Source organism: Erythrolamprus reginae, chromosome 2 (genome assembly GCF_031021105.1).
Source record: "Erythrolamprus reginae isolate rEryReg1 chromosome 2, rEryReg1.hap1, whole genome shotgun sequence".
Lineage (NCBI taxonomy): Eukaryota > Metazoa > Chordata > Lepidosauria > Squamata > Dipsadidae > Erythrolamprus > Erythrolamprus reginae.
The window spans coordinates 333,964,426-333,990,119 of record NC_091951.1 but is presented as its reverse complement, the minus strand read 5'-3'; the positions used below and the strand labels follow the sequence as shown (position 1 = coordinate 333,990,119).

The 25,694-nt window shown below is 44.2% G+C and overlaps 2 protein-coding genes across 2 annotated transcripts in view; one reads left to right on the top strand and one right to left on the bottom strand.

Moving 5' to 3' along the window:
- Positions 1 to 3,325, top strand: part of TARS1 (threonyl-tRNA synthetase 1) — a 46,731-nt gene extending 43,406 nt beyond the window's left edge. The window contains exon 19 of the mRNA XM_070743486.1: positions 2,865 to 3,325. Within this exon, the coding sequence (XP_070599587.1) occupies positions 2,865 to 3,013 (149 nt within the window). The 3' untranslated portion in view covers positions 3,014 to 3,325. The remainder of the gene's footprint in view (positions 1 to 2,864) is intronic.
- Positions 3,326 to 18,537: 15,212 nt separating this feature from the next.
- Positions 18,538 to 25,694, bottom strand: part of ADAMTS12 (ADAM metallopeptidase with thrombospondin type 1 motif 12) — a 229,634-nt gene continuing 222,477 nt past the window's right edge. The window contains exons 22-23 of the mRNA XM_070743485.1: positions 22,790 to 22,943; positions 18,538 to 21,065 (exon numbers count right to left, since the gene is read on the bottom strand). Of these exons, the coding sequence (XP_070599586.1) occupies positions 20,917 to 21,065; positions 22,790 to 22,943 (303 nt within the window). The 3' untranslated portion in view covers positions 18,538 to 20,916. The remainder of the gene's footprint in view (positions 21,066 to 22,789; positions 22,944 to 25,694) is intronic.

Here is a 25,694-nt window from a genome sequence, read left to right as displayed (position 1 = left end):
GAGCAATATCTGCTTTAAAGCATCATTCAGAAACTAATTAGCGGTTGCCTGCTTGTTAATGTACGAAGTTGCTGTTTTGCCAGCAGTATTCTGACATGCAAGAAAAGCACCTTTATTTAGTTGCACGAGTTCTCCTTTTAATGAGGGGCACTTTTGGAAGAAATCTGACTTTCCAGGCTTTTATAGCTATTTAATTGCACTAGGTCTTCATTTGTAGCAATACACTTTCACCAACGGCTCTGCTGGCTTCTCAGATTGGCAGAAAATGCTGAAAGCTGTGCTATATCAGAAGCTCTTCTCTCTAATCCAGTGTTTTTTTTCAACTGGCGATTTTAAGGCAGGTGGACTTCAACTCTCAGAATTCACCTGTCGAGTTGCATCAGTCAAATCTTTATTATTGTAGTAGACTAATATAAGTAGAATGAAATGCAAATAAGAATTTTAAAGTTAAAAAATATAAATTATACAGTTGAAAAACATTAAAATTGAATATTTTCATATTAAATAAACTCCATAAAAGTTAATATATTTGTTGAGTTGGAGTTCACCTGTCTTAAGGTTGCCACGGTTGAGAAAAATTGTGCTAATGAAAGAAGTAACAAAAATGTTGTGCTGTTTTCATACCAAAACACATAGACAACATCAAACACAACTGTTACACACACACACCATCAGAAATGTGTAACGCAGTGATGGCTAACCTTTTCTGGACCAAGTGCCCAAAGTGCATCTGCTCCCGAACCTCCTTATTCTGTTCTTCTATTCTATTCTATTCTATTCTATTCTTATTATTATTCCTTTCTATTTTAACACTTTCCTAATGCCTTTATTTGCGAGAGAGGAGTAAGTATAAATAAGCCAATCTTACTTCATGAATCTGCATCTATCTTGCTTCTGTGCAAGTGCTTTGAAATGCAAATAGCATGCAAAACCTACTTTAAATGCACAATAAACGGTTGTTGATTTCCTTCTATTTATTATTATTATTATTATTATTATTATTATTATTATTAATTCAATACAACACAGCAAACGAGATCACTATGCTGGATTTCGTATGTCATCACCAGTTGGGCGCTTCCCAAGCACCTAGGACTGCGTGATGTAGCGGCGAATTATGTTTGCCGATCCCAGTAAAGCAGCCTTTTGCAATTGACAGATGGAGATTTTGTCAATTCCGATGGTTTTCAAATGTCCACTGAGATCCTTTGGTACTGTGCCCAGCGTGCCAAGTACCACTGGGACCACTTTCACTGGCTTATGCCAGAGTCGTTCCAGCTCGATTTTTAGATCTTCGTATTTCACTAATTTCTCTAGCTGCTTCTCCTCAATTCTGCTGTCCCCTGGGATTGCGATGTCGATGATCCATACTTTCTTTTTCTCCACAATCAGGATGTCTGTTGTGTTATGCTTCAGAATTCGGTCAGTCTGAAGTCGGAAGTCCCACAGTAGTTTTGTTTGCTCATTTTCGACCACTTTTTCGGGCTTATGATCCCACCAGTTCTTTGCCACTGGTAAATGGTAGTTCTGGCACAGGTTCCAGTGGATCATCTGTGCCACAGCATCTTGTCTATGCTTGTAGTCAGTCTGTGCGATCTTTGTGCAGCAGCTGAGTATGTGATCGATTGTTTCATCTGTTTCTTTACAGAGTCTGCACTTTGGATCTTCTGTTGATTTTTCAATTCTGGCTTTCACGATGCAAATTATTATTATTATTATTTATTAGACTTGTATGCCGCCCCTCTCTGGGGACCCGGGGCGGCTCACAAAATACAATGCAAAAACAACGCATATACAAATCTAATAGTTAAAACTATAAGCTCATTAATTTAAAAAACAGTCAATTTACTCAATCACATCCACACATAACATTTAATGGTCAGAAAGAGGGGGGGGCATGTACTAGTTGCCCACCCCTGGCGACATAGATGGGTCATAAGGCTTTTGCGAAAGGCGAGGGGGCACTACGAATCTCTGGAAGGAGCTGATTCCAGAGCACTGGGGCTACCACAGAGAAGGCTCTTCCCCTAGGCCCCACCAGACGACATTGTCTGGTTGACGGGACCTGGAGAAGGCCAACTCTGTGGGACCTGATCAGCCGCTGGGTTTTGTGTGGCGTCCTGCAAAGGCCACAGCCCTTCACTGGTCCTGACAATGATCATTTTCTGCCCATCTAGAGGTATAACAAGCAGGAAGAGGGAGAATGTGATCCCCTTATATAGAGCGCTGGTGAGACCACATTTGGAATACTGTGTTCAGTTCTGGAGACCTCACCTTCAAAAAGATATTGACAAAATTGAACGGGTCCAAAGACGGGCTACAAGAATGGTGGAAGGTCTTAAGTATAAAACGTATCAGGAAAGACTTAATGAACTCAATCTGTATAGTCTGGAGGACAGAAGGAAAAGGGGGGACATGATCGAAACATTTAAATATGTCAAAGGGTTAAATAAGGTTCAGGAGGGAAGTGTTTTTAATAGGAAAGTGAACACAAGAACAAGGGGGCACAATCTGAAGTTAGTTGGGGGAAAGATCAAAAGCAACATGAGAAAATATTATTTCACTGAAAGAGTGGTAGATCCTTGGAACAAACTTCCAGCAGAGGTGGTTGGTAAATCCAACAGTCACTGAATTTAAACATGCCTGGGATAAACATATATCCATTGTAAGATAAAATACAGGAAATAGTATAAGGGCAGACTAGATGGACCATGAGATCTTTTTCTGCCGTCAGTCTTCTATGTGTCTATGTTTCTATCATAATGAAGGCGCCTTCAGTCTTGAGTATTTTAGAGCAATGCATTGCATCTCCTTTTCTGATGTTAACTTGTTTTTCTTCACTTTCTTCCCCTCTTGTCTTTTAGTTGTTGGTGAGAAGGAGAAGACCTGTGAGACTGTGAATATCCGCACGAGAGACAATAAGATCCACGGCGAACGTACCGTGGCCGAGACAATCGAGAGGCTTCTGCAGCTGAAGCGTGGCCACAGCAAAAATGCTGAAGAAGAATTTTAACCAAATCCTTTGCTTCTTTGCCTCCAAACAGAACTAGCTTTCTCGTTCTCTCCTATGTTAGTTTTGAGGGATAAAAATTTTGTGCACTATCCTGTCTTTGAAGTTAATCGAACATATTTATAGTTCAGAATTCAAATAGAGATGCAATTGAAAATCTTTATATGATGAGGGAGATTATTTTGATTAGCAATTGGATAAAATGATATATCTGAAATCTAGAGTGAAAGCTAATCAGGGATTCAGATCAAACCTCTTCAGTGTTTTTCTTCACAGAATAAATTTGGTTAAAAATGCCTTCTGGTTTTCGACAAAGAGGTTGTGCCCGTGTGTTCTTTTCCCGTTCATTCTTCTGTTTCGTTTACAACAAGTTTGCCAAACCCGGCAGCTTTTAAAAAGGCTTAGAAATTCTGGGAGTTGAAATGCACACATTTTAAAGTCCCCAGGTTTGACAAACACTAATTTACAATATCATCTAATACAGAACATGAAACTGTCCCAATATTTTCCTGCGTCGGCTCAGCTCCGTTGTAAATGGTTAGATTACATACACTTCTGAGATTTAAAATAAGATCCCATCCTGCTTAAAGTTGAATAAATAAATAAATTCTGCCGCATGAATTAGATCCCACAGAGTTGGCCTTCTCCGGGTCCCGTCGACTAAACAATGTCGTCTGGCGGGAGCCAGGGGAAGAGCCTTCTCTGTGGCGGCCCCGACCCTCTGGAACCAGCCCCCCCAGAGATTAGGATTGCCCCCACCCTCCTTGCCTTTCGTAAACTTCTTAAAACCCACCTCTGCAGTCAGGCATGGGGGAATTGAATCATCTCCCTCAAGCCTATATAGTTTATGCATGGTATGTTTGTGTGTATGTTCTGTTTTTTAAAAAAATAAGGGGTTTTTAGTTACTTTTAAATATTAGATTTGTTGTACATTGTTTTATTATTGCTGTGAGCTGCCCCGAGTCTACGGAGAGGGGCGGCATACAAATCTAATTAATAATAATAATAATAATAATAATAATAATAATAATAATAATAATAAAAAAAAATGATGTCTCCTCTTACACAGCAATCATTAACTGTTTCTCCTGCATTTTATCTGATGTTATGCAATAAAAAGTGTGAGGCAGAGCCCTATTTATTGGTTTTCAGTTTAGGAAAAATCATTATTTGATTTCATTTAATTAGTTAGTTTTGTACACTGCCCACTCCTGAAGGACTCATGACATGAGTTGGGAAAGATAATAGTTATAATGTCATTTAGCGAAAATTGAAAGCAATACATTTCCTTATATTTCAAAGGAGAGAAAACTAATAAGGCAATTAAAATGCTATTCTAAACTTCTTGAGCTTTCCTGCTACTGATCAATTGGGTGAGGGGCCTCAGTTTCTTCCCTTTGTGCAAAAAGTTTTCGTTCTGACCCAGCTCCCCAAACATGACCAACCCTCTGAAGTTAATGATTCCTTTATTAGGAGTCCCAGCATCCCTGGCAAAAACTCTCACAGCAGGTCAACAAGTTCGTCCATCCGGGGTGGCACAGCAGGTAGAGTGCTGTACTGCAGGCCACTGAAGCTGACTGTAGATCTGTAGGTCAGCGGTTCAAATCTCATCACCGGCTCAAGGTTGACTCAGCCTTCCATCCTTCCGAGGTGGGTAAAATGAGGACCCGGATTGTGGGGGCAAATATGGTGGCTCTGTTAAGAAGTGCTATTGCTAACCTGTTGTAAACCACCATGAGTCTAAGGAGAAGGGCGGCATAAAAATTAAATAAAGAAAATAAAGAAAGAAAGATGGACATCTATCCATCTCTGGTGCTGCCTTTTGTTCTGTCGGGCTCTCTGGTACACTCCTCCCAAAAATTCACAGGTACAAATTTCAGACAGACACACGTTTGAAAATTCAAAACAATGTTCTTTATAATGAAAATTCACTTAAACTAAGCCCTCTTTTGGTATAGCAAAGAGCACTGGTCTCCAAACAAACTGGTAATTTGTACAAGTCCCTTATCAGTTCTGTGATACTTAGCTTGCAGCTGTGAGGCAATTCACAGTCCTTCTTTCACAAAGTGAAACACACTTTGCTCTGGTTTAGTTTCAAAGCGGGGAAAAGTCAGCACACAAAAGGTCAAAGTCAGTAAAGCAGTCACGAAACACAACGATCAGATAATCCTCCACAATGGCCAAACCCACAGGCTGCTCTTTATAGCAGCCTCACTAATTACCACAGCCCCACCCAACCACAGGTGGCCTCATTTTCTTTGATAATAATCTCTCAGTTGTTGTTGCCTATGCATCGCTCTCCGCATGCATGGCTGTATCATTAACTCTTGTTCTGAATCCAAGGAGGAGCTAAATAATTGATCTGCTTCTGAGCTGTCTGCCACACTCTCCTCCTCCCTGTCACTCATGTCTTTTTGGTCAGAGGAGCCTTCATCAGCAGATTCCACCGGGGGCAAAACAGGCATGCAGCATGTGGATGTCTCCCCCACATCTACAGTCCTTGGGGCAGGAGCTGGGCCAGAGCTAACCACAACACCTTTTATCCCCAGCACTAGAGTGGGGCTTTGCTAGCAGTGGTTGCTCTTCCATTCCAAGGATCAGCTCACAGATTTCCACTGCTCTCTTTTCCTCTGCCTTCTATGCAGCTGTATGTCAGGCACTGGACCCAGCTGTTCCTCTTTCTCATCAGCCACTTACAGACTCCATCTGAGGGCTGACGGACAGCCCAGGTTCCGACGCTTCCAGATCTGATGCACATTATGTAGTCTTCAGTTGCCAATGGTCCATGACCACACTAATACAATCTAAATGATGAAATCTGGAACAATTAAAGAGACCCAAGATAACCCTAACCGCCCACAGATAATATTCCTTATTCAGGCATGGTGTATTATTTGGTGATTTCATAGTGACTCATAACTCTCCCTTCAGCTGTCGAGAAAGGCGAGAAATTGCATTTCATCTTCTTACAAGTATTGTAGAAAATAGCTTTTCTGTTTTTCAAGAAAGGGAAAAATAACCTGCATTAGGATGCAAATTATAAGAATGATCCCTGACTTGCTTTCATGTGTAAAGTTTTGAAGAAAAAGGCTGGAAGATAGAAAAAGAAAGAAGGGATCTTAACCTGGATAGATGACGGGCAAAAAAAATAGTGACCACATTTCCTTTGGACATAGGAAATAACATATACATCACAATTAATGTTCCAGCTTTATATAAAATACTTGTAATATATCTGTCCCCTATGTAAACCTTTGCGGATGTAAGCACTTCATAAATTACCATATTTGTTGGAGTATATGACACACCTTTTTCCTCCCTAAAAGTGGTTGAAAATTTGGGTGGGTCTTATACTCTGTAGCATTTTTTGAAGCTCCCCCCAGCCCTAATTAGGTGCCAACATCTTCCCAGATCTTACCTTGTAGGCTCTTTCATTGTTAGTCTCTGCAAAGAATGTTTTCCAAGCCCTGAGTCTTTGCAGGCTTTTTATCATTGCTCTAACTTGTTCCGAATAATATTTTTTCCAGTCCTAACCAGGTGCTAAGTGTTCTCAGCTCTTGCCTGCTTGCAAGCTCTTTTATTGTTGCTCTCTGCAAATAATCTTTTCCAAACCCTGTCTTTACAGGGGTTTTTTCATTGCTCTATTTGCTCCAAATGTTTCTTACCAGCCCTAACCAGGTGCTAATGATGTTCCCAGCTCTTATTGGCTTTTTCATTGTTACTCTCTGCAAAAAAATGTTTTCCAAGCCCTAAGTCTTTGCAGGTTTTTTATCATTGCTTTAACTTGTTCCAAATGTCTCTTTTCAGCCCTAGCCAGGTGCTAACGATGTTCCCAGCTATTATTGGCTTGCAGGTTTGCTCAGAACAAGGTTTTTTAAAGCCTTAACCAAGGGATAAAATAATGTGCTGAAGCTGATCAGGCTAAGGATGCTAGATAGATAAATATCTGGTAAGCAAATCCCCCCCATATTTTCCTCCCCCAAAACTAAGGTGTGTCTTATAGTCCAGTGCATCTTATACTCCAAAAAATATGGCAAGCAGGAAAAAATAGAAACATAGAAGACTGATGGCAGAAAAAGACCTCATGGTCCATCTAATCTAATCAGAGTTAGCCGTTCCAGGGGAACGAGGGATCGTTGCTTAATAACGGTCCCTTGTTCTGGCTCTGTGAGCCCAATCTTGGGTACTGGTGATGAGTGTAACTCTGGCCCTGGGCTCAGGTTACTGCTGCTTAATGCCAGGTCGGTGGTAAATAAAGCTCTCCTCATCCGGGATTTGATCCTGGATGAGGAGGCCGATCTGGCATGTATTACTGAAACCTGGCTGGGCCCGGAGGGAGGTGTTCCTCTCTCTGAAATCTGCCCAGCCGGGTTTCAGATATGGCATCAACCTCGACCCCAGGGAAGGAGGGGAGGAGTGGCTATTATAGCCAGGGAGAGCCTTTGCCTGCGTAGACTCATTGCTCCGGAAATTGCGGGTTGCGAGTCTCTCTTGCTGAAGTTGGACTTAGGGGTTCAGGTGGGCTTATTTCTCACGTGCCTGCATCCCAGCTGCGTGTCAAAAGCCCTGCCTGTGCTACTCGAGGAGGTAGCCGGGTTGGCGGTGGAGTTCCCCGGACTTATTGTCCTGGGGGACTTCAACCTGCCGTCACTCGGTGAAACCTCTGGGTTGGCACAGGAGTTCATGGCCACCATGACAGCCATGGACCTGACTCAAGTAGTACAGGGTCCGACTCACGAGGGAGGGCACGCACCTGACATGGTACTCCTTTCCGAGCAACTGAGTAATGGTCTGAGACTAAGGGGCTTAGAAACATTGCCTTTGTCATGGTCAGACCATTTTCTACTACGGCTTGACTTCCTGGCTCCAATCCTTCCCCGCAGGGAGGCGGAACCAATTAAGATGTTCCGCCCCAGATGCTTGATGGACCCAGAGGGCTTTCAGACGGCGCTTGGGGTTATACCAGAGGCACTTGTCCACAGTTCGGCAGAGTCTCTTGCGGAAGCCTGGAACAAGGCCGCAGCGGAGGCTCTTGACCGGATTGCGCCTTTGCGACCTCTCCGAGGCGCTAGACCCCATAGAGCTCCATGGTTCAACGAGGAGCTCCGGGAGTTGAAACGCCAGAAGAGACGTCTAGAGAAGCGATGGAGGAAGAGTAGGTCTGAATCCGACCGAACACTTGTAAGAGCTTTTATTAAGACTTACAAAGTGTCGCTCAAGGCGGCAAGATGCGCGTACCATGCCGCCTTGATTGCATCAGCGGAATGCCGCCCGGCCGCTCTGTTTAGGGTGACCCGCTCCCTTCTTAACCAGGGGGGAGTTGGGGAGCCCTTGCAGAGTAGTGCCGAGGATTTTAACACGTTTTTCGCTGATAAAGTCGCTCGGATCCGGGCCGACCTCGACTCCAATTGTAAAACAGAGTCGACTGACAACGAGTCAGTCGAGGTGACTGGGGCACGTACTTGTCCACCTGTCTGGGAAGAGTTTGATCTGGTGACACCTGATGAAGTGGACAAGGCCATTGGAGCTGTGAGTTCCGCCACCTGTTTACTGGATCCGTGTCCCTCCTGGTTGGTTTCGGCCAGCAGGGAGGTGACGCGGAGCTGGGCCCAGGAGATTACCAACGCTTCCTTGGGGAGGGGAGTTTTTCCATCACTCTATAAAGAAGCGCTCGTGCACCCCCTCCTCAAGAAGCCCTCCCTGGACCCAGCTGTGCTTAACAACTACCATCCAGTCTCCAACCTTCCCTTTATGGGGAAGGTTGTCGAGAAGGTGGTGGCACTCCAGCTCCAGCGGTCCTTGGAAGAAGCCGATTATCTAGGTCCCCAGCAGTCTGGATTCAGGCCCGGTTACAGCATGGAAACCGCTTTGGTCGCGTTGATGGATGATCTCTGGCGGGCCTGGGACAGGGGTTTATCCTCTGTCCTGGTGCTCCTTAACCTCTCAGCGGCTTTCGATACCATCGACCATGGTATCCTTCTGCACCGGCTGGGGGGGTTGGGGGTGGGAGGCACTGTCCTTCAGTGGTTCTCCTCCTACCTCTCTGGCCGGTCGCAGTCGGTGTTAGTGGGGGGTCAGAGGTCGACTCCTAGGTTTCTCCCTTGTGGGGTGCCTCAGGGGTCGGTCCTCTCCCCCCTGCTATTCAACATCTACATGAAACCGCTGGGCGAGATCATCCAAGGACATGGGGTGAGGTATCATCAATATGCCGATGATACCCAGCTTTACATCTCCACCCCATGCCCAGTCAACGAAGCGGTGGAAGTGATGTGCCGGTGCCTGGAGGCTGTTGGGGCCTGGATGGATGTCAACAGACTCAAACTCAACCCGGATAAGACGGAGTGGCTGTGGGTTCTGCCTCCCAAGGACAATCCCATCTGTCCGTCCATCACCCTGGGGGGGGGAATCATTGCCCCCCCTCAGAGAGGGTCTGCAACTTGGGCGTCCTCCTCGATCCACAGCTCACATTAGAAAACCATCTCTCAGCTGTGGCGAGGGGGGCGTTTGCCCAGGTTCGCCTGGTGCACCAGTTGCGGCCCTATCTGGACCGGGACTCATTGCTCACAGTCACTCATGCCCTCATCACCTCGAGGTTCGACTACTGTAATGCTCTCTACATGGGGCTACCTCTGAAAAGTGTTCGGAAACTTCAGATCGTGCAGAATGCAGCTGCGAGAGCAGTCATGGGCTTACCCAGGTATGCCCATGTTTCACCATCACTCCGCAGTCTGCATTGGTTGCCAATCAATTTCCGGTCACAATTCAAAGTGTTGGTTATGACCTTTAAAGCCCTTCATGGCATCGGACCAGAATACCTCTGAGACCGCCTCCTGCCGCACGAATCCCAGCGACCGATTAGGTCCCACAAAGTGGGCCTTCTCCAGGTCCCGTCAACTAAACAGTGTCGGTTGGCGGGCCCCAGGGGAAGAGCCTTCTCTGTGGCGGCACCGGCTCTCTGGAACCAACTCCCCCCGGAGATTAGAACTGCCCCTACTCTACCTGCCTTCCGTAAACTCCTTAAAACCCACCTTTGCTGTCAGGCATGGGGGAACTAAGACATCTCCCCCTGGGCATGTTTAAATTGTGTATGGTATGCTTGTGAGTGTGTATGTATTATATGGGGTTTTCTTTTTAAATCTTAAATGTGTTAAATGTATTCGGATTATTTATGATTTGTTTTTCTCTGCTGTGAGCCGCCCCGAGTCTTCGGAGAGGGGCGGCATACAAATCTAAAAAATAAATAAATAAATAAATAAATAAATAAATAAATTTATAAATAAATAAATTTATAAATAAATAAATAAATAAATAAATAATCTGCCCTTATACTATTTCCTGTATTTTATCTTACAATGGATATATGTTTATCCCAGGCATGTTTAAATTCAGTTACTGTGGATTTACCAACCACGTCTGCTGGAAGTTTGTTCCAAGACTCTACTACTCTTTCAGTAAAATAATATTTCCTCACGTTGCTTTTGATCTTTCCCCCAACTAACCTCAGATTGTGTCTCTTTGTTCTTGTGTTCACTTTCCTATTAAAAACACTTCCCTCCTGAACCTTATTTAACCCTTTAACATATTTAAATGTTTCGATCATGTCCCCCCTTTTCCTTCTGTCCTCCAGACTATACAGATTGAGTTCATGAAGTCTTTCCTGATACGTTTTATGCTTAAGATCTTCCACCATTCTATTTTATAAGCTGGGAAACAGAATTTTAAGTAGCAAATGGCAATTACATATATTAAAGCTTTGCTTGACTAGCTAGAATAGGGTTAGCTATATACAAAAACAATCTATTCCATTCCCTCCCTCAAAGCAGTAAACACAGTTCAATTTGTGAATCTGTTTTCTGCTCTTTCGGCTGTAAATTGAACTGTCAATGCTTTTCAACAAAATCCTGAGAATATATGGGGTTTTTCTGGTAGAGATCTTAGCCATTTTTCAGTTGCATTTCATTTAATACAATTTATCTGGACAGAAGCAGCTCTGGGATTCTAATAGGACAGTTACAACGGTTCTCTCTTATAATCATGGCATCGGACCAGATTATCTCCGGGACTGCCTTCTGCCACATGAATCCCAGTGACCGGTTAGGTCCCACAGAGTTGGCCTTCTCCTGGTCCCGTCGACTAAGCAATGTTGTTTGGCAGGACCCAGGAGAAGAGCCTTCTCTGTGGTGGCTCTGACCCTCTGGAACCAGCTCCCCCCAGATATCAGAGTTGCCCCACCCTCCTTGCCTTTCGCAAGCTCCTTAAAACCCACCTCTGTCGTCAGACATGGGGGAATTGAAATTTCCCTTCCCTCTAGGCTTATAGAATTTATACATGGTATGTTTGTATGTATGAGTGGTTCTTTAAATTGGGATTTTTTAGATTGTTTTTAATATTAGATTTGTTTACATTGTCTTTTTATATTGTTGTTAGCCACCCTGAATCTTCGGAGAGGGGCGGCATACAAATCTAAATAATAATAATAATAATAATAATAATAATAATAATAATAATAATAATAATAATTGAAACTCTTCTGTTTTCCTTGGTGGAAAGAAATATCTCCAAAGGGAATATTTTTGCAGTTTTATTGGTAGAAAAAAAGGGGTAAAGCTAGGCCACTTGACATTCTTGCCTGATTCAAGAAAATTAATATATTTCTAAAAAAGCCAATTCCACTATATTATTATGGGCGCCTTTTGGATGCTGATCCATTTTCCGCATCACTGAAAATACAGCCTATGAATAAATGCTGCTCTTTTAACTACACCTTGAAATCACTGGTATGGATCTACGTGGATTGCCTTCCAGGTTTCACTGTTCTTTCTGGCCAACAGATGGCAGGACAATTCCTGCAAATAAGACGAAAAGGTGGACCTGCCAAACAAATTCTCCTGAAACTAGTGACTGAAGTATCTTGATAGCACCGCTCCGTTATGGTTGAAGCGCTATACGGCTTTTGGAGGTAGAAAGGTACCAGGCCGAAGCCATCGTTTGAGTTAGAGACCTTGGCCTGCCACAATTAGAGTTGGTCTTCTCCGGGTCCCGTCGACTAAACAATGTCATCCGGTGGGACCCAGGGGAAGAGCCTTCTCTGTGGCGGCTCCGACCCTCTGGAATCAGCTCCCTCCAGAGATTAGAACTGCCCCCACCCTCCTTGCATTTCGTAAACTCCTTAAAACCCACCCCTGTCGTCAAGCATGGGGGAAACTGAGACATCTCCCCCTGCCTATGTAGTTTTTGTGCATGATATGACTGTATGTATGTTTTTTATATTGGAGTTCCTTGTTTTTTAGACTTTTAAAATGTACTATTGTTATTTTAGATTCTAATTATTAGATTTGTCATTATGTATTGTTTTTATCACTGTTGTGAGCCGCATACAAATCTAATAAATAATAAATAATAATAATAATAATAATAGAGTAGTACCATGGGAATTGGGAAGGGTGGTTGCATGAGGGAGAAAGATACTAGCCACAACCAATTCCTTTCTTGAAGATCCAAGGTCATCCTTTGTTCAGCACCACCGAAGTACAGAGGAAGTCTCTGGACATGCAGACAACTGGACTGGTCCATGTGATGAACTTGTGGGGATGGGGATGAGGGATGAATCTTAACCTGGGTGGGGGAACTGATCTCTAAGATGGCGCCGGCGAAGGCTTCCTCGGTGAAATGCTCTCCCTCAATAACTGTCCAGTTTGTTTCTGCAACCCAGCAAGGCCAACATAGACTTCAGAGGATAATCAAAACTGCAGAAAAAGCAATTGCTGCCAACCTACCTTCAATTGAGGACCTGTATACTGCACGAGTCAAAAAGAGGGCTGTGAAAATATTTACTGACGCCTCACATCCTGGACATAAACTGTTTCAACTCCTACCCTCAAAACCTTGCTACAGAGCACTGCACACCAAGACAAGTAGACACAAAAACAGTTTTTTCCTGAACGCCATCACTCTGCTAAACAAATAATTCTCTCAATGCTGTCAAACTATTTCCTAAGACTGAACCACTATTACTACCAGTTTTTCCCCATCATTCCTATCACCCATTTCCTCCCACTTATGACTGTGTGACTGTAATTTGTTGCTTGTATCATTAAGATTTTTATTAATACTGATTGTTTCTTCATTGCTTATTTGACCCTTATGACAATCCTTAAGTGTTGTACCTCATGATTCTTTCAAATGTATATTTTCTTTTATGTACACTGAGAGTATATGCATCAATGACAAATTCCTTCTGTGTTGAATCACACTTGGCCAATAATGAATTCTACTACTCTACTAACTATGGGAAAGTTAGTACCGGTTTGACTAGAGCAGTGTTTCCCAACCTTAGCAACTTGAAGATATCTGGACTTCAACTCCCAGAATTCCCCACCCAGCATTCGCTGGCTGGGGAATTTTGGGAGTTGAAGTCCAAATATCTTCAAGTTGCCAAGGTTGGGAAACACTGGACTAGAGTTCGTAACCAACATGACTGACAATAAATTGGAACGTGGAAGAAAGCCAAGGTTTGGACTCTGATTTATTTCTTGGATGTTATTTGGAACGCTGACACCATGATTGATTTATTACGCCTCATCAAATTGGCCCTTTCCCTCTCCTAGTGGCCATACTAGGGGTGGGTTCCTCCTGGTTCGAACCATATTGCCTGAACCGTTAGCGACCTGCTGGTGACGTGAAGATGGTGTCTTAAATCCTGTTCTGTCTGTGCCAGTCTGTGTGGCCGTCATTTTTGTTTTGTTTTGTTTTGTAATTTTCAGCTTTTTTTTTTTATGTTTGGATGGATTTGCTGTGAAAAAAAAAGCCCTCCTGCCTGCCCACAGCTTAATACTAACTTTTATTTCTTTGCCCAAAGCACAGCTGAGCAGTTCCTCAGTTGTTTTTTTGGGGGTGAAACCTCTGAGCATGCAAAAGTGAATTTGCACAAAGGGATGTGCGTACCCACGAGCGAAATGAGTGCACACACGTGAAACATTGCGATGCAAACCGGCGGTGAAGGTAATTGGAACTCACCACTGGGACATGCTCAGCTTTCCAAAAAGCGGGAGAAAATTGGGTATGTTGTGGTTACCTCTGGCCCAGCTCCTGCCCCAAGGACTGTGGATGTGGGGGAGACATCCACATGCTGCAGGCCTGTTTTGCCCCCGGTTGAATCTGCTGATGAAGGCTCCTCTGACCAAGAAGGCATGAGTGACAGGGAGGAGGAGAGTGTGGCAGACAGCTCAGAAGGAGATCAATTATCTAGCTCCTCCTTGGATTCAAAACAAGTGTTAATGATACAGCCACGCATGTGGAGAGCAATGCATAGGCAGCAACAACTGAGAGATTATTATCAAAGAAAATGAGGCCACTTGTGGTTGGGTGGGGCTGTGGTAATTAGTGAGGCTGCTATAAATAGCAGCCTGTGGGTTTGGCCATTGTGGAGGATTATCTGATCATTGTGTTTTGTGACTGCTTTACTGACTTTGACCTTTTGTGTGCTGATTTTTCCCTGCTTTGAAACTAAACCAGAGCAAAGTGTGTTTCACTTTGTGAAAGAAGAAGGACTGTGAATTGCCTCACAGCTGCTAGCTAAGTATCACAGAACTGATAAGGGAGTTGTACAAATTACCAGTTTGTACGAGTGCTCTTCGCTATACCAAAAGAGGGCTTAGTTTAAGTGAATTTTCATTATAAAGAACATTGTTTTGAATTTTCAAATGTGTGTGTGTCTGAAATTTGTACCTGTGAATTTTTGGGAGGAGTCTACCAGGGAGCCTGACAGAACAGGGTAGAAGCAGGGAGGGAGCGAAAAAGGAACAAGGAGGTATTGATTCAAGCCATGTACACTGCTCAAAAAAAATAAAGGGAACACTTCTGTGAAATCAAACTGTCGATTTAGAAAGCAACACTGATTGACAGTCAGTGTCCATGTGCAAATGGAATAGTTGTGCAAATGAAATATTCAATGAGAATATTTCATTCATTCAGATCTAGGATGTGTTATTTGAGTGTTCCCTTTATTTTTTTGAGCAGTGTATATTTATGTTTGTCCGCTTAGGTTTTGGTGTCTCTCCGTGTATGTGTGTGTGTGTGTGTGTGTGTGTGTGTGTTATTTCCGAGTTATGTGTGCTTTGTGTGACTGGTATTTTCAGTGTTAGGTCTATTAGCCTTTTAGATTTTATACAAACAATATACGGGTTTCCTGGGATCCTCTTGTGGGTTTTGATAGAACGGGATATTTGCAGGTCAGGATTGGGCTGTGGGGTTCTTAATGCTCTCTGAGCTTGGTTTCATTATCCAACTAGGAAAAATCATCAGTACTAGATGGGAATGAGGTTTGCTCTCATTATTATATACCAATCGCTTGCCCTATCAGTGTTGGTAGGAGAGGTCTTGGTGATTCTTTGATTAGGCTGTTGAGGGTTGAGGATCTTATACAGGCATCTCAATGAAGAAGACGCCTTAAACAAGATCTAAGTATTGCCCACAAGATCATATGCTGCAACCTCCTGCCTGTCGGCGACTACATCAGCTTCAACCACAACAACACAAGAGCATACAACAGATTTAAACTTAATATTAACCACTCCAAACTTGACTGTAAAAAATATGACTTCAGTAACCGAGTTGTCGAAGCGTGGAACTCATTACCGGACTCCATAGTGTCATCCCCAAACCCCCAACAATTTACCCTTAGATTATCTACGGTTGACCTATCCAGATTCCTAAGAGGTCAGTAAGGGGTGAGTACAAGTGCACTAGAGTGCCTTCTGTCCCCTGTCCTATTGCTCTCCTATATCTCCTATACCTTTCTTCTATTCCTATATCTCTTCTTCTATTCTTTCATTGATATGTTCTATTACTATACCTTCTTTTCTATTATTTCTTAGATATATTTTACTATGAGTATCTCCTCTATAACCTTCATCATGTATTTTACTATGTGTATATAGATATATACCCACTAAAGCCCTCATTGTGTATTGGAATAAATAAATAAATAAATAAATGCATACATACATACATACATACATACATACATACATACATACATACAAAATAAATAAATAAATAAATAAATAAATAAATAAATAAATAAATAAGAATGGTGTTTTCTTCCAGAGTTAGTTACAGGTGAATTATTTTGAATGCTTGACCACCAGTGATGGGCATGGCTTATTTTGTGGGTGTGGCTTGATGGTCAGGTGACCGGGTAGGAGTGGCTTGCTGACCATGTGGCCAGATGGGAGTGGCTTGACAATCATGTGACCAGGGGGTGGCTTAAAGGCCATGTGACTGGGTGGGAGTGGCTTACTGACCAAGAGAAGTTTTCAAATAGGTGTTTGGACTCTTTTTCAGTTGATTAAGTCACAGTATATGAATAGCCACAAAAGGGACAAATGATAGCATTATTTGTTGAGGAGCACATTAACATTTTAAGGTTTTGTACTGAACCCACAAGGTTCAGTATGATAACAGATTAGGCAAGTAGCTAAATTTTCTTTAATTGATAAAAGCTGAACATAACACATTAGTAAAAGACTGGTAGAAGGGCAAATGCATTTCTTGGCAGAACTGGAAGAAGCTTGGTTATCAAAAACGTGATTAGTTGCCTCTACTCAAATTGTTGAAACCCCAATTGGAATTCTCTGTTGATTCTGAATGCTCCTTTTCCAGAGGGCTATTGGCAGTTGGGGAAGGTTTCAGAGGATTGCAAGAGGACTTAAGAACATGGTCTCTGAGGACAGGCCAAAGCAATAGTTCTTAACCTTGGCCATTTTAAGATGTGTGGACTTCAATTCCCAGAATTCCTCAGGCAACATGGCTAGTTGGGAATTCTGGGAATTGAAGTCCACATACCTTAAGGTTGCCGAGGTTGAAAAATACAAGGCTAAAGGAACCTGTGGAGGCCTAGTTTGAAGACAAAAGTAAGGGGAGGCGTGATAGCTGTATTCAGATTTGGCTATGGCAGTGGTTCTCAATCTGGGGATCGGGACCCTCTGGGGGGTCAAACAGCCGTTTCACAGGTGTCACCTAAGACCATGGGAAAAGACAAATTTCCCGTGGTGTTAGGAACTAAAGCTTCTATTCTGGTGATTTGGAATATATTTTTACAATCCAATTAATCAGGCGTTTACAGTGGGGATGTCCCTCTGATCTTCCTGCCAATCAGCTTAAAACTCTATTGGGAGAATTGGCGTTAGACTTGTGGTTGGGGGTCACCACAACATGAGGAAATGTATTAAGGGGTTACAGCATTAGAAAGGTTGAGAACCACTGAGCTATAGTGAAGATGATCATAAGTTTTTTTCTATGCCCATAGAAATTACAACAAAAAGGTATAAATATGAACCAGTTGCCAAGCATCTGGATTTTGATCATGTAACCATCGGGGGTGCTGCAAAAATTGTAACTGTGAAAAATGGCCTATAAGTCACATTTTGCAAGGCCATTGTAAATTTGAACAGTCAGGAACGGTTAGGAACAATGAACTGTTGTTAACCCGTATAATGAAAATGTACAATGGTGGAACAATATACAGTGATACCTTGTCTTACAAACTTAATTGGTTCCAGGAACATGGTTCTTAAGGTGAAAAGTTTGTAAGACGAAACAATGTTTCCCATAGGAATCAATGGAAAAGCAATTAATGTGTGCAAGCCCAAAATTCACCCCTTTTGCCAGCCAAAGTGCCCATTTTTGCGCTGTGGGATTCCCCTGAAGCTCCCGAAGTCCTCGAAAGTCCACCTCCGGACCTCTGTATTTTTGTAATGCTGCTATTTCACTGAGGCTCCCCTCGCTGGGAAACCCCACCTCTGGACTTCCGTTGCCAACAAAGTGCCCGTTTTTGCGCTGCTGGGATTCCCCTGCTGGGATTCCCCTGCTGGGATTCCCCTGCAGCATCACAAAAACATGGAAGTCCGGAGGTGGGGTTTCCCATGGAGGGGAGCCTCAGGGGAATCCTAGCAGTGCAAAAACGGGTGCTTCGCTGGCAACGGAAGCCAGGAGGCGGGGCCTCCCAGCGGTGGCGGTGGGTTTGTAAGGTGAAAATAGTTTGTAAGAAGAGGCAAAAAAATCTTAAACCCAGGGTTTGTATCTCGAAAAGTTTGTATGATGAGGCATTCGTAAGACGAGGTATCACTGTATCTGCTTATTTTAGAGAAAAGGCTGGACAATTAATTTCAATATTGCAGAGATCTGAATTGGAAGATAATTCCTTCCAACTCCATAGTGCTATGAGATTATGACCATTTTCAAGTGCATCTTCAGGCTTCTACGTTAGATAGCTTTGTCTCTGATGAAGACAAGCCCGCTGCTCTCATCTCTGGCTGGCGAGATGCAGCTCATTTTCCGTGAACAGAAAGACTTTACCTGTTGACCTTGAAAGCACTTGTTCACGTGCATCGAACCAATGCCATTCACCACAAAGCCTTTCATGTAGAAATCCAATTAAACCTTTGGAAGCGTCAAAAAAGCAGAGACACTTGAAGCATCACAAGGGGCCGTATGGCTTTCTGTAGTTTACAAATTAAAGCCTTTTTAGCAAAATATATCAAGTAATATTTCGAAAAAACAATACAGCCAGCATTGCACAGCAACACCCTGATAAAGCATAATTTCAAGATTACACTATCCATTCATCTATACAATAAATGTATACATGTTTTCAACACTGGTTTCCCCCACTATCTTAAACTATGGTTTATTTAACCATTTTTCCCACTATACCACAAGCTAGCTTGACATGCTAAGCCGAAAACTCTAGGATTATAATCAGTGATGGCTGAATTCATCCATCGCAATGGCATAGACTTAGTTTCTTCTTTGAACCTAGCCATAAAATGAATGTTTTAGATGCCACGTAGGTTTTAGCACGGGGGTGAAATACTCCTGATTTGCTTGTACCTGTCAGTTATTGGAGAGCTGGTTGTGAAAGGATGTGACACCATTTGGGTTCTTTTACATGTGCAAATTTGCATGTGCAAAACATTTCGTGCATGCACAGAAGATAAAAGAACCCAAAAGGTGGTGTCTGAGATTGTGGGTGGAGCCTCACACTCCCTTCGCAATTGGCTCTCTGACGACTGACAGGAATGAGCGAACCGGAACCATTTCACCCCTGTTTTAGCACCATGGTATAATAGCACCATATTGAAGAACAAAATTAATTAATTCAGTTAGAGGTATAAATCTGTTATACACAAATACAGCAACTTTTACAATTCTTCACATATAGAACTTCAGAAGAAGAATCCTCAGAAGGGAAAGTGTCAAAAACCTCCCATCATTTTTTTTAAAGTATAAGCCAATGGTGTCAAACTCAAGGCCCGAGGGCTGGATCCGGTCCACAGGGTGCTTAAATCTGGCCCGTGGAGCCACCCTGGAAACAGCGAAGGACAGGCCCATGGTGTACCTGCCAGCAAAAATGGACGGCCCTCCCAAGCTCTGTTTTTGCTGGCAGAGGCTGTCGCAGGAGGCTGTGGCAGCTGAAAACGGATGCCGGGAGCCCATTTTTGCTGGTGGTGTCAAGAAGCCATGTTGCTTAACCCAACATAAGTGTCATTGAGCTGGCCACACCCATCCTGGCCACACCCACCATCCCCGAAGTCAAACACAACCCTGATGCGGCCCTCAATGAAATCGAGTTTGATACCCCGGCTGAATTCTGCTGACTGAATTCAAAAAAATATCTGGAGACCCTCAGGTTCTACAAAATGTAGCTTCAATTTCTGAAAAGGGGAGGGAATATTTAAGTCAATGGATGACAATGATAACTTGTACATTAATGAGCCTCTGACCTAGAGGACTGTTTTAATACAGAATAAGATCCGGAGCTGGATATGTCAAAATCTTTTTCTGTATTCCAACAGAGTTTTTTTGCCGAATCAACATAAAAATTGATTCATTGATCCAGCAGACTGCGGATCTAGCCGCAGATTTGGACAGCGAGGAAGCTGAGGAGGAACAGGCCGAGCCTGTTCTCAATGCGCGCAGAGCTGCCAAAAGGCAAGAACAGAGGAGAAGGACTACTTGGAAGTAAGGCTGGGAGATAATTGTCCCCTCCCATAGGTTTTATAAGTGGAGCATAAGGGAGGACTCATCGCAGGAAGCAACTTCGTTCAACTCATGTCATTCTAGCTGGGACTCTGTATTGTCTGTTTGGCATTGCAAAATTTCTTGCTAATTGGTCTTTGGCACCTTGTCCAGGAAGATCAAAGTTTGTGTGCTTATCTGTTTTCCCTGAAAGACAGGTTATCATTGTTTGGAATCTATTACAGCTGGGAATGAAAATAATTACCAGCTGGTAAAATAAAAGAGGTATTTGGGACACCGTTTATGCTGTACAGTAGTACCTCTAGATACGAGCTGCTCCACATGAGAGTATTCCAAGTTACGAGCCACAACGAGAATGAAATTTCTGTTCGACACCCGAGCTCAAATTCGGGATACGAGCCGAGCTTCCACTAGGTGGCGCAAGAATCCTTGCTTCTGGTTATCTCGGTGCAAAAAACAAAGTCTAAAGGCATTTGTTCGAGATGTGAGTTGATCGACTTACGAGCTCGGGTCTGGAACAAATTAAACTCGTATGTCGAGGTTCCACTGTATTATTGATCAGGAAGTCTAGGTCAGAGCCTCATTAAAGCAAGAAAACCTTATTTAAATTGAACCAGAGTGATCAAGCAGGGAGAGATCCAGAGAAGGAAAATGAAATTAAAGGTCAACAGGTACAGAGAAAAAAATAAGATAATGTATAGAACATACAAAAATAATGAGTCCAAAGTTTTAAAAGTCTATCATGCCTCTGGGAAGGTTTAAATTATAGGTCCATAGAGTATGCTGGAAATTGTAGAAGAATTTTCTTTATTTCGAAGTCCACCTTAGCAAGTTTAGTTTTTATTTGGGTAACGATTCAGATTTGGTTAATTCTCATGCTCCATTTCGTTGACAGCCAAGGATCTTTCGCATGTTTGACAGCACTGGGTCCTCACCGAGGGTGCAGAACATTTTCCAATATCTCGCACCCTCTCGCAGAAGTTCACGGAGAGTCTGTCCTTGATGCAGAATGAGCCTGTAAATGTGTACGAGCACAAAGAGAAGTTACTGGTGTTTCATGCAGCAGAGTTAAGATAAGACAAAGTATCAGAGAGAAAATGAAAGATACCCGGCAATAAATAGAAAGAAAGTAGATCAAGAGTCAGATAGAACTTAGTAAAGGTTAGAGGAAGGACAGAAGAATAGAGATGCATAAGCAAAATAGAAGATTAAGACAGAAATAGGAGGCATAGGATAAATTAAATGGTTCTAAATAAAAAATGACAGGTAATCTTTTGTGATAAATGTTTGTAATAAAGATCTTTTTTTTAGCTGGAGTTAATGTGTATACAACTACCAATAACAGTGATGGCAAACCTATGGTATGGGTGCCACAGGTGGCACGCGGAGCCATATCTGCTGGCACACAAGCCGTTGCCCTAGCTCAGCTCCAACATGCATGTGTGTGCTGGCCAGCTGATTTTTGGCTCACACAGAAGCTCTGGGGAGGGCATTTCTGGCTTCCAGACAGCCTCCAGAGGGATGAGGAAGGGCATTTTTACCCTCCCCAGCTTCAGGGAAGCCTTGGGAATCTGGGGAGGGTGAAACACGAGCCTACAGGGCCCACCAGAAGTTGGGAAACAGGCCGTTTCCAGTCTCCAGAGGGCCTCTGGGTGGCAGGGGAAGAAGTTTTTGCCCTCCCCAGGCATTGAATTATGGGTGTGGGCACTCGCGCATGCGCAATAGCATGTACCCACTCTTTTGGCACCCGAGGAAAAAAAGGTTCACCATCACTAACCTATAATATAAAACATAAACTCAGACAATGGGTTATTTTGATAGCCTAGATAACCAAGTTCTATGGACACAGCCAATATTTAGACATGCGGATATATGCAGATATATTAAAAATGCATATTCTGTAGCTGCCATAGCATGTTAGGATAGGATTACACTATATCTGGACTTCTAACAACAAATGCCTTATACACTCCGATTCCATTAGCCAGGACAGGACTGCACGTAGGTCACATAAAGTGAGTCTGCATTTCTGGTGAAATCTGCTTAAGGAAGTGACTGGCCATAAAACAGTTCAAGCAACTCTCCTCGGATAACAAGAATGTGTCAACAGGAAAAGAACTGTGTGATCAAAATATGCAATTTACATTGCCTGGGGTAAACAGGACAAAGGCTGTGATAAAAGACCTTGCTTTGTGGTAAACAGGAGATAGCTGTGTTAAACAACAAAATGTCCCAGGAAATTGGCCATGAGAGACATTTGCTCAGTAGAAACTAGTTACGTGCCATATGGAGATGGGAAGGACTCGGAAGTTGTGTCATATCTTAGAGTTATGTTATTGGATGTTTGTATATCACTTGACATGTATGTGTAATCATTCCCATTTGCATATTCCCCCAATAAAAGGAGGTGCACAGCTCAATACTTTGTCATTTCACCCAGAGAGAGATGTGTCCAAGTCTTCTTTCTAGGATTCGCGTTCGTGAGTGACGCCCCATGGCTGGGTTGCTCTAAGTCCCTCTGAAGACATCGCTCCCCTCAGGGACTTTGCAGCACCTTAATATTCCAATAAATTTCCCATCCTTAAAGTCAGAGATTAATCCAAAAAATATATCAACAAATGAAACTTTGGAATGAGCAATATCAGAAGGTCTCCAATAAACCCGCTTGTAAAATATAAATGTCTGCAATTTTGAGCCAGGATGATTTTCTTGGAACGATCTTTGCTGGAATATACTCACCAGTATTTTTCACACATTTAAGTAAGTTGCATTTCTGAGACTCTGGGGGCTTGGTCTCCCGTTCACACCAGTTCTCCTCCTTGGTTGCATGGTCGTCCACCCTGATACACTGCACTGCTCTCTTCTGAGTACCCCCTCCACATGAAGCTGAGCACTGGAAGACATTTGGGATTGACAAAATACACATTACAAGCACAAAAGCTGCATTGATTGGGAATTAGCACTGTGCCCTGTGCTCTCACAATGCCATGGGTGCTGTGTCTGCATAGCAATAAGCCGGCTGTCAGATTCGAGCTCGCGTATCCCTCTCCAGGGTCCTGATTGGCCGCATAGGCATAGTTACTGTTAAAGCGGGAACCCTCCTTTGTATGTGATTGGTAGTTGCCTCAGAAGGCGTCCTGTATATAAGTCTGTGTTCTCTTGTGTAATTCCTTAAGCCTGTACCTGCCCTGTTGGCATGTTCTGATTAAACTCACATGTTCTGGTAAAAGGCCTCAGTTATTATACTGGCGACGAGATTTCAGCCCTGCATTTCCATCCAGCATCTGTATCTGCAGTAAGTGACAATGTCTGTACAGCTTACTTTTCCCCCTTTCAACCCACAAGGGGAGACCTGGGATTCCTACGTTGCCCGCTTCGACTGCTTTCTAATTTCAAATGGGTATACCGAGATTTCTGGGGACCGCAAAAGATCTTATTTTCTCGGTTTCTGCGGCCCCGAGATGTTCGAGACTGCCAGAGCTTTATTCGCTCCCGTCTCTATCCATGATGTGCCTTGGGAGACTTTCCTATCAACTCTCCAAGACCACTATGCCCCTGCCCCGTCACGGTGTGCCCGGCGCTACGTTTTTTATCAGAGAAACCAGGCAGAGGGTGAATCCATTAATGAGTTTGTGGCCGCGCTCCGCCGGGCTGCATTATATTGCGAGTTTACAGATTTAAATGATTACTTGCTGGACAGGCTAGTGTTCGGAGTCCGGGATGGCCGCCTTAAACGCCGTTTGTTGGCCACCCGGGATTTGACCTTTCAGACAGCTTTGGCTGAGGCTCGTGCTTTTGAGCTTTCCACGCTATCCCTGGCAGCCATGGACAGCTCGGTGAACGCAACAGCTAAAGTGCCAGCGGTGCCAGAGAACCCGAAAGCCGCTACAGAAAAGGAGGGCGGCAGCGAAGTTGAGGAGGAGGAGGTATGCCGGCTGGGTGCTTCCAGGGGTCGTGAGCCTCCTGCCAGCCGCCCCCGGGCCCCTCTGTCCCCTTGCAGGGGTTGCGGGGGAAACCACTATAGGTCAAATTGCTCGTTTAGAGAAGCGGCTTGCCGGCGTTGCGGGGCCAGGGGCCACATTGCAAGAGTCTGCCGTTCCCGGAGGTCCCCTCCAGCCGCCCCTAGAGAGCAGAGGGAGTTCCAAGGTTCCAATCCCCGTTGGCAGAGGAGATTTTCTTCCACTAAGAGGGATGACTGCAATGCCATCTATAGCTGCCCGCGCCCAGCTTCTACGTTCGTGAGGAAAACCTCAGGCTCTTCTGACAAGATCTCCGTGACAGTTCGTTTGGGAGGCGTGAATTGCTCCATGCAAGTGGACACGGGCTCCGCGCATTCATTGGTTTCCTGGGCCACCATCAAGAAATGCATGCCCGGATTGAGCAGGAGTCGGTTGCAGCCATGTACTGTGACTCTACGGGACTACCAAGGGGCGCCCATTCCGGTGTTGGGGGAAGGGAGATTCCCTGTCATGTTCAAATCTTTCATGGGCAGGTTGCCTCTGATGGTGGTGGACGGGCCATTCTCCAGCCTCCTGGGTTTAGACTGGTTTAAGGCTTTGGGCTTTTCTGTTGCGGGGGTGAACGCTGTGAGGGGGGAATCAGTATTTCAAGGGCTTACTAAGGAATTCCCCTCCGTCTTCGATGACAAGCTGGGTTGCTACACGGGAACCCCGATTACTTTTAGCCTTGATCCCAAAGTGCCAGCTGTAAGGCTGAAGCCCCGCAGGGTGCCCATTCCCCTCCGGCCAAAAGTTGATGCCGAATTGGACCGTCTGATTGCACAAGGGGTGTTGGAGCCGGTTGACCAGGCTGTCTGGGAGACCCCACTGGTCATCGCTTTCAAAGGGGATGGGGGATTGAGACTGTGCGGGGATTATAAGTGCACTGTTAATAAGGCCCTGGCTCACCACTCATACCCGCTTCCAGTGGTGCAGCAGTTACTTCACACTCTGGGTAATGGTAAGATCTTTGCCAAGCTTGATTTATCCCAGGCTTACCAACAGCTCCCCGTAGACCCCTTGACAGCAGAAGCCCAGGCGATCATAACGCATAGGGGGGTGTTCAGGTGCCACAGGCTGCAATTTGGGGTCTCTATTGCACCGGGGTTGTTCCAGGGGTTGATGGAACGATTGCTGTATGGGCTGGAAGGCACGGTGCCCTACTTTGACGACGTGCTGGTCTCGGGGAGTTCCGAGGACGAACTTCTTCGCAGGGTTAAGCAGGTATTGCTCAAATTCCAAGAAGCGGGACTGAAGCTCAAATCAAAAAAATGTGTCTTTGGGGTTCCAGAGGTTGATTTCCTGGGATTCAGGGTGGATGGGAAGGGAATCCATCCCACCCCTGAAAAGACTAGGGCCATTTGGGATGCCCCTAGACCCCAGTCGAAGGAGGAGCTGCAGGCTTTCCTGGGTCTCTTGAATTTTTATGCGGTGTTTATCCCGCACAAGGCTTCGGTGGCAGAGCCGTTGCATAGGCTTCTGGACAAGCGGTCAGTTTGGCACTGGGGGGAGCGGGAGGAAGCTTCTTTCAGAGGGGTCAAAGGGATACTCACCTCAAACAGTGTCCTGGCTCAGTATTCCCCTAGTCTGCCATTAGTTCTCACCTGTGACGCTTCCAGGTACGGAGTGGGTGCTGTCCTCAGCCA